At 37.6% G+C, this 18,894-nt stretch overlaps 1 protein-coding gene across 1 annotated transcript in view; it reads right to left on the bottom strand.

Moving 5' to 3' along the window:
* The window catches only part of LOC126248260 (Hermansky-Pudlak syndrome 3 protein homolog), a 176,733-nt gene that overhangs the window by 63,117 nt on the left and 94,722 nt on the right, over positions 1–18,894 (bottom strand). Inside the window, exons 8-10 of the mRNA XM_049949111.1 lie at positions 18,362–18,495; positions 17,952–18,245; positions 11,474–11,612 (exon numbers count right to left, since the gene is read on the bottom strand). Of these exons, the coding sequence (XP_049805068.1) occupies positions 11,474–11,612; positions 17,952–18,245; positions 18,362–18,495 (567 nt within the window). The remainder of the gene's footprint in view (positions 1–11,473; positions 11,613–17,951; positions 18,246–18,361; positions 18,496–18,894) is intronic.

The raw sequence follows: 18,894 nt of genomic DNA, 5'->3' as shown, positions 1-18,894 counted from the left end.
ATCTGAATGTATGAATTATGGTATTCTTCTAGATAAAATGAAGTTTTATGGGATTGATGGTACAGCCAACCAATGGATAATGTCATATCTAACCAAAAGATTGCAGAAAGTTGTACTTACTAATTCAACAAATATTGTCTGGGGACATAATTCTGACTGGGGGAGAAATCATGTATGGGGTTCCCCAAGGCTATATCTTAGGTCTACTGTTGTTCCTCATAGGCATAAATGATCTTCTGTCTAATGTTCAACAACAGAAATAGTTCTCTTTGCGGATGACACTAGTATTGTAATCAATCCAAGCACACATACAGAATGAGAAGAAATGGTAAACAAAGTTCTTAAAAGTCTCATTGGTTTCCTGTGAATGGTCTCACTCTCAATTTTAAAAAGACACAACATGTTCAGTTCTGCACATCTAACAGTACTACATCAATGATAAGTGTAACACATAGTGAGGAAACAATAAATAGTGTGTAAACTTAAAAAAATCTTATATGTCCATATTGATGAGAATTTAAACTGGAAAAAGTACATTTTGGTACTCCTAAAACAACTTAGTTCAGCCACATTTGCACTTGGAATCATTACAAGTCTTGCACAGAGAGAAATCAGTAAGTTGATGCATTTTGCATATTTTGATTCAATAATGTCATATAGAGAATGTTGTGGGATAACTCCATCTGTAAGAAAGAAAGTCTACAATGCTCTAAAATGTGCTGTAAGAATAATATGTGATGCTCATCTATGATCATCTTGCAGACATTGTGCATTCTGACTACTGCTTCACAGTATATTTATTCCCTCATGAAGTCTGTTGCAAATAATCTACTACAGTTCAATAGGTATAATGATGTACATAATTATAAAACTAGAAGGAAAAATTACACACATTACTCCACATTAAGGTTGTCTTTGGCACAAAAAGGGGTGCACAGTGCTGCAACTAAAATTTTTGATTACTTATCCAGTAAAATAAAATCTTTGTCAGACAGCAAAGTAAAATTTGAAAGCAAACTGAGAAAGTTGCTCCTTAATAACTCCTTCTGTTCTATAGAAGTATTTCTATTATTGTAGTGTGTCAGTGATGGTGGGTAGGAATTATTAACTCACATCTGTATATCTTTTTTCTTAAAAAAGAGGACACATTAGAAATGTTCAGCATGTAACCAAATGTACCAATTAATTTGTGATGTGAATAATGACTCAGTCCACATCCTAACGATTTGTTGTGTAAAATGATCCATGGAACATGAAAATAACTGACTAACTTTCAATATACCCTTTTAAAGTGCATTGCCTCAATGTGCTAGCACCACTTAGTCAAATGATGACATCCTTCAAAAAAAGCACTTAGTATGATACCTTCTGCCACACCGTTCATTACGTGTGAAATTTCATCAGCTTCCATCACATTCAGGTTCACTGTGTGACACAGCTCCAAAACATATATGTTCTGTTCTTCCATTGCAATAAAGGATTTGCAGACCAGCTGCTAGTTGGCACCAAATGTTTTCTTGATTTCTGCCTGTAATTTTCCCCATCTCATGAGCTGTTCCCTGTTGTTATCAAACCACAGTTGGGCTGCACTGTCCAAGAAAAAGTAGGTGTTGGCAAGACACATCATGTCATACACCTGTTGTATTTGGTGACATGGTAGAAATTCTTTAACCATTTCATCAAACCCTGACCAGTGTCTCCCGAAAACACTTATGGATACTTGACATGCATCTGAATCACTGATGCTTTCATATCCATTGATGCCTTTACAATACAGCCTGCAGGGGGATATAATGTTTACGTTTTGGGTCCAGCTAGTAAAGGCAATGACTTCTGCAGTCATATTCAAACCATAGCAATGTTGATGTCAGTGATGACCTGGCTCCTTTTGCAAACTATGTGATGTTGAATCCAGGAGCAGGTAACACTTATGAGAGGAATGTTGTCAAGAGAAACTAAAACATCACATTGAAAACACAGCTATAGATCACACAGAAAAGTGTACATTCAGCTAAACTGCCTGCCTAAGCAGTGTGTTCCTTTTTATATATTCGTAAAATGTTCTAGTAAATAACAATATTCATACATGAGTAAGTCCCAGAATCTTCCAGAAATTACAAATGCCAAATAATAAATAACCACAGATGGCAGGAACTGCACCAGTGACCTATACATCACCAGCCAACAACTATAAGCACTACACATGGTGTACAGGAAAATACAGAGCATGTGGTAATATAAACATGTTTTTGTAACAAATGTGTGCAATTTCTGTTTGATTGACATATCACACATTAATACGATCTCTGGAGTATGAAACCAACTACATTAAAGAAAGGGGTGTGCAGCACAACATACATCTGAAAAATAGGTGTGGTTATTTGTGACCAAACAGGTTTCAAACACAAATTGGAGACTTTTCTCCTGGCAAACAATTTCTATTTGCCGTAGGAATATTCAAACATATATTGGAAGCTTTTCTCCTGAAAAATTAGTTTTATTCACTGTAGGAAGTCTTCAGTACAACTTAAAATTTTTAATTGGACTGTAATTCAGTAAAATGAATTTCATATCAGCTTGATAGTGCTGTTATAAATGTAACTCACTAAAATAAATCTAAATGTAGTTCAAACTGTTCATACAAAAAGTATATAGGTTTGTTTATCTGATGTGGTGGTTTTCATTGGTTTCCCTAAATCAATCCGGGTTATCTGGAATGAGTTCCACCATGGTGACTCTTTCTTTTTTCATCATCCATTACTATGATTAATGAAGTGAAGTAAATTCTTATTATGCATTAAACCAGGAAGATGAATTACGGCTCACACATTATAAACAGAAAGTCTCAAAAAAGTAAATAATCATTTTGATTTCAATTTAAATGTGGTGGGACATCAATGTGGGTTTTCATAACTGATGGAAGAGAGATGAAAACTTTAGTGGCAGAATGGTGAAGAAGACTTAGATGTTCCAGGTCTCTACATAAATCATTTTTACATCTAGGTTGAAATTTTCACTCTGCAGCAAAGTGTGCACTGATAAGAAACTTCTGGCAGATTGAAACTGTGTGCCGGATTGAGACTTGAACTTGGGACCTTTGCCTTTCATGAGCAAGTGCTCTACCAATTGAGTTATCCAAGCATGACTCACAACCCGTCCTCACAACTTCACTTCCACCAGTACTTCATCTCCTGCCTCCCAAACTTCACAGAAGTTCTCGCGTGACACTTGCAAGACTACCTACCACTCCCAGAAGAAAGGATATTGTGGAGACATGGATTAGCGACAGCCTGAGGGATGCTGCCAGAATGAAATTTTCACTCTGCACGGTGAGTGTGCTCTGATATGAAACTTACTGTCAGATTAAAACTGTATGCTGGAACTAGACTCGAACTTGGGCCCTTGTCTGCAATAGGTAAAAGTCCTGAGTTCAAGTCTCAGTCCAGCACACAGTTTTAATCTGCCAGAAAGTTTCATACTGGAGCACACTCCACAGCAGAGTGAAAATTTCACTCTGGAAACAGCCCCCAAGCTGTAGCTAAACCATGTCTCTGCAATATCCTTTCTTCTAGGAGTGGTGGTGTTGCAAGTTTGGCAGCAGAACTTCTGTGAAGTTTGAAAGGTAGGAGTCGAGGTGCTGGCAGAAGTGAAGCTGTGAGGATGGGTCATGAGTCATGTTTGGGTAGCACAGTTGGTAAGGACTTGCCCATGGGAGGCAAAGGTCCTGAGTTCGAGTCTTTGACTGGCACACAGTTCTAATCTGAACGGAAGTTTCATTTCTAGATCTTGTGTTATGATCCATGGTATGCACTATTAGATGTAAAAAGAAAATAGTTATTAGAGACAAAAACCACCAAAGAAAATAAATTGAGATGTGATGGTTAATATTTGTAGCTTATGGGACACATTTCTGCAAGAATATCTTGGATGACCTCCACCCACAATTCTAACTGCTCTCTTTTGTGTAACAAAGACTTTTTTGGCTAAAGGTTGATTACCCTAAAAATTCACACACCAAAAAAAATTTTGCATCACCTCGGTTCCCAGAACTGAAGATACACATTGACTATGGATATTGTATCACAGACACAGTCCCTTTGACTGTTCAGAGATGTCACTAAACCTGTCCAAAGGTGTAAACAACCATGCATGAGCAGCACCTATTAGACAGAGGGGGTCCGACAGCCGATCAGTTCCAGTCATTCCACCAGGAAGGAGGTACATGGTTCGTGTTTTCTGTAGTTCAATCATGCCTAGATGGTCAATACCACAGTTCAATCACGTCCGCATTGTTACTTTGTGCCAGGAAGGGCTCTCAACAAGGGAAGTGTCTAGGCCTCTCGGAGTGAACCAAAGGGGAGTTGTTCGGACATGGAGGAGATACAGAGAGACAGGAACTGTTGATGACATGCCTTACTTAGGTCACCCAACGGCTACTACTGCAGTAGATGACCGCTACCTACAGATTATGGCACAGAGGAACCCTGACAGCAACATCACCATGTTGAATAATCCTTTTCGTGCAGCCACAGGATGTTGTTTTATGACTCAAACTGTGTGCAATAGGCTGCATGATGCGCAACTTCACTCCCGGTGTCCATGGCGAGGTCCATCTTTGCAACCATGACACCATGCAGCACAGCACAGCTGGGCACAGCAACATGCCAAATGAACTGCTCAGGATTGGCATCACGTTCTCTTCACCGATGAGTGTTGCATATGCCTTCAACCAGACATGTTTGGAGGCAACCCGGTCAGGCTGAACGCCTTAGACACACTGTCCAGCGAGTGCAGCAAGGTGGAGGTTCCCTGCTGTTTTGGGGTGGCATTATGTGAGCCGGCGTACGCCGCAGGTGGTCATGGAAGGCGACTGTGTGATTCATGAATGGCATCCTGTGACCAACAGTGCAACCATATCAGCAGAATATTGGTGAGGCATTCATCTTCATGGACGACAATTTGCGCCTCTATTGTGCACATCTTGTGAATGACTTCCTTCAAGATAACGACATTGCTCGACCTGAGAGACCAGCATGTTGAACCCTACCAAACATGCCTGGGATAGATTGAAAAGGGCTGTTTATGGACAAGGTGACCCACCAACCACTCTGAGGGATCTATGCCCAATTGCCGTTGAGGAGTGGAACAATCTGGCCCAACAGTGCCTTGGTGAACTTGTGGATAGCATGCCATGACAAATACGAGAATGCATCAATGCAAGAGGATGTGCTACTGGGTATTAGAGGAACCGGCGTGTACAGCAATCTGGACCACCACCTCTGAAGGTCTCACTGTATGGTGGTACAACATGCAATGTGTGGTTTTCATGACCAAATAAAAAGGTTGATCTCTATTCAAATTTTCTGTACAGGTTCTGGAACTCTCGGAACCGAGGTGATGGAAAACTTTTTATGATGAGCGTATTATACCATATATGACATGACAGAGTGAAAACAGACAGAATAAGCAGCTCTGATAGCATTAATATCACTGACTGCGGTAACCAGATGCAGGGGTAAGTTGCCACACTGAGTCTTTTTTGATGGTCTAGAATATGCCCAGACCAATTTAACCTGCCATCAATTATAATTCCCTGGAAATTACAAAATTCAAAAAAATGGTTCAAATGGCTCTGAGCACTATGCGACTTAACTTCTGCGGTCATCAGTCGCCTAGAACTTAGAACTAATTAAACCTAACTAACCTAAGGACATCACACACATCCATGCCCGAGGCAGGATTCGAACCTGCGACCGTAGCGGTCACGCGGTAGCGCCTAGTACCGCACGGCCCCATCGGCCGGCCTACAAAATTCACAATGTAATATATTTGGGTTATCATATTTAAAGTGAATTACTTCATTTTCTTGTTGAGATAGATGAAACTGCATATATTGAGTTTTTTCAGTATTTAGTGCTAACCAATTAGACTTAAACCAGTGTAAGATGTCTACAAGTACAGCATTACATTTATTTTCTAGTTCACCCAATTTTCAGCTTTCAAGCAGAATAGTAGCGTCATCAGCAGAAAAGCAAATTTGCTCTCAGTATTTGTACAAAGTGGGAGAGTGTATATGAAGATAAAACATAGTACAGGCCCCAAAATGGATCAGTGTGATACTCAGCACAATCATGTGCCTTTGCTCAAACTGTAAAAAGCAGCCTTCCTTAAAAGAATGTTGTAGTCTATGCAGTCATAGGTCATTGGTGAGTTGCAGAAAATTCTATATGTGTGTTACACACCAGTTTCTCTAACATTTTTTAGAAGCAGCTTAGCAGAGATAATGGACAATGGTTTGATAAATTAGTTTTGTCACCCTTCTTAAAAAATGATTCCACAATAGCAAACTTTAATCTCTGTGAAATACTGAAAGGAGTCATTGAAAATGTGACACAGGACTTGATATAGATCATTACAGCAGTGCTTTATAGCTTTGGATGATACGTTGTCAATAGCTGTGGTATTTTTGGTTTCTAAGATCCTGATTATATTTTCAGCTTCACTAATAGTGATTGGAGCCATACAAATTAGGTCATGTATGTTGCGATCAGCTCCTAATAAATTCACGGCCATATTTAACAAGTCCTTACAACTTTCACATTCTGCTGAAGTTAAGAAGTGATAGTGAAATATATAAGAAATTGTTACAGTATTATGTGATGCACTATCACTCACTGACAAGTATGATTGTCTTCTTTAAAATCAGTTTCTATGAGATCTTAAGTGACTTTAGAAGCCAATCCTGGAGTTGCAGATTTTTCCACATTTTTGACACATGTTTGTTCTGGTGGGGACTGGCTGCATAGTGTCGCTGATCTTCAGGAGTTTCCATTGTTTTCTAGCATTGTGCTTGTCAGTTTCTATTTTCCACCTCAATTGCTCTACGTGCTTAATACCTTCCCAGATATTGCAATGCCATACTGAATGGCTAATTGCAGTATTTTTCCAGTTATCAGTTTCAATTTGACATCTTTTCATGTTGTCCTTAAGTAAAGCTTTGTATCTTTTCTGTGGACTTCCTAGTTTTCTTTGACAATCCTTTACCAGGGAATGCATAATTTGTTTTGGAAACAGGCATACAAACAATGTGCCCGTCCACAGACTTGATGCTTGATGATCATGGCTTCAATGCTCATAGAGTTTGCTTCTTCCAGAACACTGATGTTAGTGCGCTAATCTTGCCATTTCACCTTTACGATTTTTCTCAGACGGTGATGATGGTACTTTACCAGACATTGTATGTGCATTATGTAAGTAGTCCATGCTTTGCACCCATATGTGAGAAATGGTATAACAGTATCGTGGTATACATACAGCTTGGTCTTAATGCTGATGTTATGGTTATCAAAGAGTCTTTCCCACTGATGACCAAACGCCACACTGGCACATTTGAGGTGATATTGTATTTCACCATCACTATTTGCATTTACTGAAATATGGCTGCCAAGATACGGGGAGTGTTCTATGTTCTACAGGACTTTTCCTTGTACTGTATTTCTTGGGGGTATAGCAATAGAGTTGGGTGCAGATTAGTGTAGGATCTGCATCTTCTTGATGTTAAGGTTTAGACCAATGCTTGTGTATGCTTCATCCAATGCATTTAGGATAGTTTGTAGATCTTCTGAGCTGGCAAGAACAACATTATCATCTACAGATTGAAGTTCAATGATGCAGTGGATACTTCAGTCTTGGTCCATAGTCTTTTGAGATTGAATAGACCACCACCAGTCCTGTATTCCATTACTATGTCCTTTGGCAGCTTCCTGTTTACAAGATGAAGTATAGTTCCAACAAATATTGAAAACAAAGTAGAAGTTATCACATAACCTTGCTTTGCACCTGTTTTATTTTGAAATTCTCCCCCGGGCCATTGTTGACAAGAACCATGCCATTGATGTTATCATGCAGTAGTCTAAGAATGTTAATCTGCTTCACACAACAGCCCCTGTTTTAGTTAAGATCTTCCATAAGGATTGATTGAGTAAAAAATCTCTACAAGATCTATGAACTCCATGCACAGAGGATGTTGTTGTTCTTTACACTTCTTCTGTATTGGTCTGACACACAGAAAATCATACCTGTGATACTGTGATTAAGTCAAAATCTACACTGTGTTTCAGGTAAATAAACTTCAGCGAGAGGTATCACGCAGTTGGAAAGAATTCGAGCAAGTATTTTTCCAGCAGCAGATAGAAGGCATATTCCATGCAGTTACCAGAGTCAGTTCTGTTGGCTTTTTTGAAGATGGTAACTATCAGTGCATCTCTGAAATCAGGAGGAATGATTTTGGTGCTCCATATTTTGGCAATGAGAATGAGTATATGATCAGCAAGGGTATTTCCACTTTCCTTGAAAAATTTAGCAGGGATTGCATCTGACTCAGCAGTTTTGTTGTTTTTGAGTTACTTAATAGCTTTCTCAACTTCTTGTAGAGAAAGGACTTCGCCAAGATGATGTTTTGTAGGTTCTTGCAGAGTTGTGGAAAGTACTGTTCCATTGATCTCTGGGTCTTTATTAAGAGTTCATGGAAATGGTCGTTCCATCGTGTGTTAATGGAGTAGCTGTCCTTCAGGAGGGTAGGGGCATCCCTCAGTTTAGACCTTGAGTTACTGGGCAATATATAGTTTTTGTTATGCTGAAGAAATCTTGAGTGTTGTTAGCTTCTGCTAGATGTTGCATTTCTTGAGATATCAGCATCCACCATTTGTTTTTCACAGCACGAGTTTTCCTCTGCACTTCTGCCTTCACTTCTTGATATTCTCTTTTCTTGGTGATTGGCTTAGGATTGCTCTGCCAAGCCTGATGTACCTTTCTCTTTTTGTTTAGTAGTACCTGAATTTCTTGGCCATTTTTGTCAAACCAGTCTTGGTATTTAGTCTTGCAGTATCCAACTGATTCTTCGGCAGCTGACATTATTGCAGCCTTTAGTGTTGCCCAGTGTTCTCTGGTGCTTTCACGATATTTATCTGGTAGCCTTTCATCCACGAGTTTCTGGAATTTTTCTTTATTGCTACTATTCTTAAGACAGTCTGCATTCATTTTAGATCTTGCAAGTTTTCTCTGTTTCGTACATTGTAAGTGAATGTGAAGGGTCATCACAGACTGTATCAGTCAGTTGTCTGTCCAGCAATCATCAGCACATGTAAACTCTTTCATGATAATGACATTGTATTGGTCCCTGGTTTGCACAATTACATAATCAATCATGTGCCAGTGTTTAGGGCATGGATGTGCAACGAGGTTTTAAACTTATCCTTCTGCCTGAAGATGGTATTAGTGAGAACTAAGTTGTGCTCTGACCATTTCGTGAGCAGAAGAGTTTTGTTAGAATTGCACTTCCATATCCCCTCTTTTCCAATTACTTTGGGCCCAAGTGTTGAGTCTCTACCAACCCGTGCACTGAAGTCTCCCAAGAGAATGATTTTGCCAGCTTGGGGTATTCTTCATAGAGGCATTTCAAATTGGGAGTAGAAGTCTTCCTTTTCATCATCTTCACACGTGAGCATCGGGGCATATGCACTGACAGTAACGTGTTGGTTATTGGTGAGTTTGAGGATTAAGCTCATGATCCTTTTGCTTATGACAGAAGATAGTTCAGCAAGGTGAGGAACAATTTTTTTTGTGATAGCAAAGCCACCACCATGAATGCATGGTTCATGAATTTCTTTTCCCTCCCAAAAAAATAGTGTAACCACCTCCTTGTTCTTTGATTTGTCCTTCGCCTGGTATTCTAGTTTCACTGAATGCTGCAATATCAGTTATAAATCTTTTAAGTTCAGGAGAAATAATAGCTGTTTGCCTTTCTGGTTGTCTTATTGTATCATTATCCAATAGAGTTCAGATGTTCCAAGCAGCAAAGTTTATCTTTATTTTCTGTCAACTGCATGTGGTGTGCCCTCTGAGTGTGGCTTCCCAGTTGGGTTAAAAATTGTGGCCGACTTTGTTTAGGGCACCTTTTATAGCCCCCTCCCCATTCAGGGTGAGCAGAGTGGTTCCTAAACAGGCCTTCTCAGTCACGAATGCAGCACATGAGTTGCTTTACAGCCTCTTCTCAAGCAAAGTGGTAATCACACATTTGTCATCTACATGCCTGTCCATCAGTAGGAGCTCCCAGACTACATAATCTTGCTCCTGTCACAATTCCCTGATCGCCGCAGGACTCGTGGCAAGTGCTATGTTCTTCAGAAGATGCCTGTGCACAATATAATTTAGTGTGGGAATGCTGCTGCACAACAACAGTCACATATTTTTTAACAGGTTGGGGCCCTGTGCCCAGTGGCATAGTAGTTACAATGACTGGAGATTCCAAACCTGCTGCAGCCTTTGTCCACCTTTCCAACTGCTGGGGACACTTTGGTTGTCCCTGCTCCTGGATTGCTGTTGAGAACTTTAAACCCATACCAGCTCATCCACCTTCCTAGAAGCCGTTGGTGTAGTAGAGGAGGTTCTCTATATATCGAGAGGATATTCAAGATTTTCTGTCAGGGTTTACTCCCTTAGTCTTCAAGGATCCCTTCCCATCCCACATGACAGTGGGTTCTGTCTGTATTAGCCCCAGAAAGATGGATTGCCTCTTCTGCCAGCTCTGCAATTCTGAATTCCACATCCTCCACCTGCGGCGCCTTACCCTAACAAGGGGACCTCACAAGGAAAGGATTATGTACCACCTTGCATCATAGCTTATCTCTGTGGTATTACCATTCTTACTGCTCTTGGCACACTCTAATAATTCAGAGGGCATGTCCATTGAACATGCCTTCAGTAGTCTGTAAGTGCTTCATGCATTTATCTCAATCATCACCATCAGGTCACATGAGTATATCCCATGATCTATAATTGTGGATAAAGCTACATTCATAGAAGAATTAATTAGCACATATTTATGTTTAACACATATTTACGTTTACTCATCTAGTACATTGTGTGAATGTTCTGTACTTGCCTGGACTTGATTCCTATCAGATATATCTGGAATTGTTCTTGTACTGATGCATATGCTAATTAAAATAGATATTGGATGTGAGTGGACTTCCTTTGAAACCATTGCATTCTTTGCATATGAAAATGTGGCCTGGTGTGGATTGTCAATTGTGTTTGGGTGACATATTTTGTATCTGGCACTTAATTGCGAAAATAAAATTAGTCTCAAGACAAGCACAACAATAATCTTAACTGTCATAGCTCCCACTAAAATAAGGAAATAAAATAATGGTCTGGATCTGTTATAAAATATTGTTTGACCTTACGTGGTATATTTGAATAACAAAAATAAATAAATGAGTTACTTATGCTCTCAGTAATCAAGATAGCTACAAAGGATTCAAAACGATTCATTCACAGCAATTTTTATCACAAGTTTAAGAAAACACTTGTTTCCATTCTACACTACTTAAGAGAAAAAAAACTCATCACAGATATGTCAAAAAGCAGGAAAATAATGCACATTTGTAAACTAATACGAATGAATTCATACCTGGTTCTCTTTTTTCCACTCTATATCAGTCTCCTTTGGAATTTCAAGGTTTTTCACCCTTTCTATAATGTTTATGGGGCTGAAGCCAGTCATTTTGTAATAGTGAGCTGCAAGTGTCCAGTCTTCTTCACAATCACAACTCAAATGAACAAATGCAAAATTTAATTATTAAACTCGTATGATCATTCTGCATAATACAATAAACTGTAAGAAATGTTATACAATCAGAGTCCTGTCTCCAGTCAATAGGGATAATAGCAGAAAATAAATTAGGTTTAAGTGTCCCATTAGGGGCAATGTTATTAAAGATAATAGAACTTCAGAATGGAAAAGAACAGACAGGAAATTAGCTGCACCCTTCCTGGCATTTGTCTTTAATGAATACAGAAAAAACCATGGAAAATCTAAAGCAAGCTGACCAGATAAGGAATGGATGGCAAGACTGCAGCCAAAACTAAAAGTGATCTATGAGAAAGCATGGCAAACAAACTATTCAGTGAACAGAGAGACATTAAATGAAACCAAAACTGGTAAACAGTTTTTAAGTTAAACTAATTAAGATTTTTATGAAAGGATACTATTATAAAACTCTTTTTAGAACAGCATTGTTAGAAAATATTTTGAGCAAATTGCAATTTTGAGGCATTCTTCAATTTTTTTCTTCATATTACCCCACACCACTATAGCAGTTGTCTTCCCTAAGAGTCGTCCAGTGTATTTCCTCTACTGTTTTATCAGATATTTGATATTTCACTTTTCCAATGTGTAGCTTGAGTCAGACAAACCAAGTATTGCTTATCATGTCTTTCATGTAACATCCAGTGTCAATGGAAAGCATCACTTTATTTCCCATTACAAACAAACTGATTTTTAAAGTGGAATTTTATGTGCCCATGCCATAGAGTGATCCTAAAATAGTCTAGTGTGACATTTATCTTATGTCATCTTATGTCATAGATTAACAGAAACAGTAAAACATGAAGAATAACCAATACTCCAGCAGCGACAGTACTGTCCTGGTCAGTGTTGACGCTACAGCTATGCAAACACGCTGCTTAGTTGCTCCTGAAGTACTGGTTATTTGTTATGTTTTACTGGTCCTGTTAATACATACACATAAAATGAATATCACAATAGACTAATTTGGGATGGCTTTATCAAGCAGGCATGTAAAATTCCCATTTAAAAATCATTTTGTTTGTAATGGGAAACAAATTGATTCTTTCTATTGATTCTGGGCATTGCATGAACCGTGTCATGAGCAGTATTTGTTTGGGCCAACTCCATCTACACAGAGCAAAAATGAAGTTGCAAATATCAGTTGAAACATCAGAATAAATGTGCCAGATGACTCTTTGGAGAGACATCCTGTATACTGCTTGGTAGAGGCAATCATTTTTCTTTTTACATTTCAAGTGCAAGAAAATACCTATCAGTCTGGTTTCAAATGCAACCTAATCTCTTATATGTTGTTCTCAAAAGCCTAACATGAAATTTATGATTGCCACAGTATGGTGTTTCACAGTCTGAAATAATGCATGTTTAAATTTACCCCACAAGATTTCAAAAGTACAATATTCCCATTCCGTTTTTTCTGAGCAAATCCATAAAACTTTTGAATGGGTTGGTTAGTTATGTACCTAGCAACATTTTCCTAAATTTATTTTACTACTTCTTTCACATCAACATGATAAGAATTCAGAATATTCACACAAGACTATTGTGAACAGAGTTCAGTGCAGATGTGCAACAATTTTCTGGAATTCTGTCAAATTACTGAGTGAAGTGACACAATGGTTAAGGTTCCTTTATTTATTTATTTATTTATTTATTTATCCCACTCTAACCAGGCATTCTTCATATTTTACATTATACTCATTACAACACACGTTATATGTGGTCTTACATCTAACATGAACTCCAACACTTGGAAATATAAACATAAATAACAAAAACAGTAACAGCCACAATACAAAAAACACAGATTTGTTTATAGCCATTCATGCAAAGTAGGATAATAAAGATAAATTATAGTTATATAGATTTAAACTGGGGGGCAGTAGCTGGAATGGACATGAAAAAGCTATACGAGATAGAAAGGGAGAAGAATGTGATAGGACACAAGTATTGAAGAGACGGAGAAAGAAGGTAGCATGATTGACAGCAAAATAAAAAGAGAATTGAGTATCTGGGAGAAGGTGAGAGGATTTGCTTCAATGTTGACTGAGAGAGATGGCCACATATGTTAATTTTTAAGGAAAAGTTGTGTTGTTGACAAACAGAAATGTTTCAAATTTTTCCTAAATGCAAGAGGGCAGTAAACACTGCACAGAGTGTGAGGCAGCTTGTTCCTGAGATGTACAGCAGCACTGGAAAAGGGATTCGCAAATGTTTTTGTTTTATGTGAGATCATGTAGTTAGAAGAGAGGTACTTGATCTGTGGTGTGAGGTACTGGAGCACATGCACACTAGGGAGCCAATGAAGTACTTGTAGACAAGGATTTGGCAATCACATAATTTTTGTGACTGCAACCAATCCTAAGTGGACAAATGAAACACTGAAATGGTAAAAAAGATAGATGTTGCAGACATAACACAAACAAGCATTCATGGTTAGTTCAAACCATTGAGTCTTTTAGTACTCATGCAATGTTATATTACTAGTGGATATTCAGCAAAACAATTGACTGCACAAGGTTTTGTTGCACATCCTTTGGAAAAATGTTCCAAAAATTCTGGAGGGCATAGTGACAAATGAAACTCTTCCTGAACTTGATGGCAATATTTTATGCCCAGTTGAAGCACTAACCCAAGGCTACACACAAGTCCTGAATCTTTTCTGATACAGTACTGATGTAGTGTCAAGCAGAATAGGAGGCAAATTTTTGTAGAATTCAAGACTAATTTTAATTTCTGGTGAAATGATGAGATTACTTGAGACTTATTTGCATCTAGTTCATATCTCAGGAGTTGCACCCATTTGAACACTGAAGACAGATCTTCATTCATACAACATAAAAATAATACTTATAGGACAGAACTGATGAGATATCATTGGTACACAATGAGAATAATAGTGGGTCCACAACTCATCGCTGTGGCACTACTCATATAGATTGCTTCCAGGACACCTTTTCATTCAGACAGACAAAGGCTGTTCTCTGTTTGTCAAGTAGCTTTCAACTGCACCAGTGAACTATATGAAAATTTCCGCTGTCACATTTTTCTGAGCACTACGTCAAAGTTGAAAATACCAAATGCTTTGCTGATGTCTAGTAATGTCAATATTGTGTTCTCATTGTTGTCAACGGCATATTTCAGGCCATCTGTTGGCTTTCTTAGTTCAATGTTTGCGCTATGATGTTTATGAAAATCAGACTAGTATATACATAAGTTTAATTTGCATAAGTGCAATTGGTCATGAACGATATATTCCAGGGGTCCGTACACAGCAGGTAAAATGCTGAATGGTCAGTATATACAAGGTGATTGTGGGTTTTATTCCTTGGGGACAGATTGGACTATGGTTCTTTTCCATTAGGTGGAATGTATCCCATTAATGAGGATATCATGAAATATGTCTGTCAACGCTGTTTCTAAGCGCTTTGTAACATTCTTAATCAAGATTATGTTTCGCTAATATGAAAGAGGTGAAAATTTTAAATCCCTTCATCAATCTTGATTTAGGTTTTCCATAATTTGCCAAGATTATTTCAGGTAAATTTCAACATGAAATTTTAAAGTCTCTCCCCTGTCCATGTCTAACTAAGCCAGTTGATGTTAACAGGACATTAAACTCTAATTTTCCTTCTTTCTCAGATCTTATGTTTCCCAATCCTACATTCCATTTTACGAAACACAGTTTAAAGTATCTCAACAGCACAGCATATACTTATATTAAGTATAAAGTTTATTTTAGTCCAGTTCTCACATATAGTATTTATGGGACTATTTGACTCAAACTTTGTAGTTAAAATACTGTGCTTGCTGATGTTCTCTGACAATAATATGAACTTTATTTTTATGACCAGTTTTTGATGTCACCCATTATCAAATTACACAATTTGCAAAATGTAGTATGTAGACTTCATGTAACAACCAAAAATACTCTTCACACTCTCACAAAGAGTGTTGTTCATTGATACACTACATTTACATTTTTTCTTTGTGTCTCACTTAACTTGATAAAGGGCAATACCCAATAACTATCCATGAAATTAAATAAGTCTTTTGCAACTGAACTGATTTAAACTGTATGCTTATCATTCAGTAACTTGATACAGCCGTGGTACCTAAAGTGAACAAACTTTTTATTTTGAAGTGACTTTTCTACTTCATGTTTCGACAAAAATTAGCACAGGAAATAATGATTAGAGAGAGAGAGAGAGAGAGAGAGAGAGAGAGAGAGATAGAAAAGAGACTAACTTTTCATTTCAATCGCAAGAGCAATAGGAAACAAACTGCACAGTATGTGAGCAGTCAACATCAAGCATTCATCTCAGGGATAAAAATGGGTAAAATTCAAAAGAATTGTACAATATGCTTTAGCCATTTATGTGCTGAGCATGGTTATAAGGATGGAAAAGACCCACAATGGTTCAGGAGCCAAGCAAAAATGTTGGCAAAGAGAGCTTCATCGCAGATTTAAACTATGTAAAAGACTTGTTGACACACAATAGTTTAACTGAATATGAATATACATAGCTCTCATCAGAGCAATTGGAGAATGGTTTGATCAGTTTGAAAGACCATATCTGAACTCAGTAAACATATCAAAGATGTCTATACAATTGCTAAGTTATTGTACTGACACTGAAATGGAGAATGAATTTTGTTCTTTGATCTTCTCTGTCTCAGTATTCCAAAATGTTTTGACTGCAGACAACCATAACATGGCTCCTCTTTCAATCTTTACACAAGTGCTGAAATGACAGATAATGAAGTTAGTGATCAAGCAATACAAATCAACTAAAATCACTAACATATAAGGGAAAACTGAACCTGATGGGATACATGGATTACTCTACACAGATTATGTGAAAGAATTTGCTCTAATTACAGCAGCAGTTTATCACAAGACACTAAAGTAGAAAGCATTCCTATAATTGAAAAATAAGCTATGGTCATTCAGAGTTTTCTAGAAAGGAACAGATGTACATAACTACAGGCCTCTGCCAAATTCAATCTGTTGTAGAATTTTGAAACACCTCTGACACTTCTCTATCATGATCTTTTTGGAGAGCAAAAATCTCATCTTTCGGAATCAACATGGATTTTTCCAACAGCAGTCTTGCTAAATGCAGCTCATGTTATTTGTACATTAGAGGCAGTATGCAATGGTCCCAAGTTGATGCTGGGTACCTTGATTTCCAGAAGGCATTCAATACAGTTCTGCATTGTCACCTAGCAAATAAAATAAAAGCTTACGGTACATCAGACCAGATTTTTAACTGGATTCCAGACTTTTAGCACACATTGTTCTTAACTGGGTAAAATCCTGAGATGTAAAAGAAATTTCAAGCATAACCTAGCAGAATGTTATAGGATTTATTACTGTTCATGATATACATAAATAGTTTGTTAAAAGACATCTTGTTAGCACCATGAGCTCTACATAAAATATTTAATTGCCAGACTAGTATTTTGGCTCAGAGCTCATTGTTAGTGGAATCTGATACAGAGGGCAAACAAACAATTGTATGCATACTGATTTCTACAACATGTTATGTTCCTCTATATCAAATGATATGAGTGTCAATTACAAATTCTCTATGATGTCAAAATTGATGTTGATCTAAGAAACATAGGACCTCATGGAGTTAAAAATCTAATTTATAACCAAGTCCAAGTGATTATGATAGGATATAAGATCTGTCCTACCTCAGAGTAAACAGGTCATTTTGCATACATGTTACAGCTACCAAATGTTAAACAATGGTTTATTCTGGTCACACTGAACACTACTGTCACAGAATGCAAATATGAAACTGACAGGTAAGCCAAAGTGTTCATATTACAAGTAGCTTGTAATTCCTGAGATCATATTTTGATATATCTGTGACATGTGCTTACATATTTATTAAACACTGTGCTTGGACAATCAGTATGTACGGGGAGAATACATAAAGTATACAAATGTAGTATATATGTAAAGAGATAAAAACTGATGTTAAATGGCCCAAAAACACATTGAGTTAGATGGACACAATGCAAAATCTATCTGCCATGGAACAAGATTGTCATGGATCTAATTGTGAACCACCATCTTCTGTCAAATTAGTCAGTTTTACATGCAGGGAACAGGTAGGGAATTGCAGGGAACAGAGAGGAACTTCAATCTGAACCCACTTGGTTAAAACACTGTTGAGGTTCTGTATATACTTGAGAGAGAGAGAGAGAGAGAGAGAGAGAGAGAGAGAGAGAGAGAGAGAGAGAGAATCTCCATGCTGTAAGCTTTTAAGACTTTATTTTAACTTACTTTATATAATAATCTCCGAGCAGAGCACATGATTCTCTTAGTGTATCTTCAAGTTGGGTTGCTTCGTCATTCTTCATATTTGGTGTAATTATGCCAACTGAATGGTGCTGCTTTGAAAGCCATGACACAGTATGGGTAGCTATCTGCAAAATTGTGTGAGCTTCTGTCAACAGATGACAATATGTTGCAGGACTTGACCAACGGTGTTGTGATGCAACAGTCATAATATCATTATAGAGTGTTAGTGGACTAGGAACTTTAAGTGAATATAAAGTCCAGTTTGTGCTATGAGAACTGAAATGAAGAGACAAAGAAATGTATAAACAATACAGTAAATGGATGGAATGTGTACTGAGTCATACAAGTGTTTTGTTAATTATCATTGTATCATAGTTTGGTTCAGTTCTTACTCTTGGCTACTAATGCTGGATCCTTCTGAACAAGCCAACAGTGATAAATATGAATCAGAAAGCAATAAATGTTCCACACCAAGGAAAGGTCGCAAGCCAACCAAACACACGGGGTCATCAGATTTTCTAGACATCTGAAAGAAAAGGAAATGTAGAAACAAACAAAAATCTTTAAGATGAGTATGTAATCTGTATCATTAAAACTACACTAAACTAAGATAACAACAAAATAAAATTTAGGACTTTGTTGGTTGCTGGCAGAAATAGCAGTCCACAATAGTTTTATTTCCAAATTTATGGAATTTAATGTCACGGTTACTTGATCTGAAGTGCTGTATTGATTGCATTATATACTGTTAAAATGTGTGTATGATTTATAATTTGAATTTCATTTTCAACAAATGCATGGCATTAACCTGAAGAATTCTGCTTTATATGGAGGTGCTTGTAAGTTCATTATGATTTTTCAGAACTTGGATTTTCAATAACCTTTTCCTCATGAAGACCTTTCTTATTTCTTTAATTTGTTCATT

Source organism: Schistocerca nitens, chromosome 3, assembly GCF_023898315.1.
Source record: "Schistocerca nitens isolate TAMUIC-IGC-003100 chromosome 3, iqSchNite1.1, whole genome shotgun sequence".
Classification (NCBI taxonomy): domain Eukaryota; kingdom Metazoa; phylum Arthropoda; class Insecta; order Orthoptera; family Acrididae; genus Schistocerca; species Schistocerca nitens.
The sequence above is the reverse complement of the archived record's forward strand: the minus strand, read 5'-3'. Positions and strand labels throughout refer to the sequence as shown.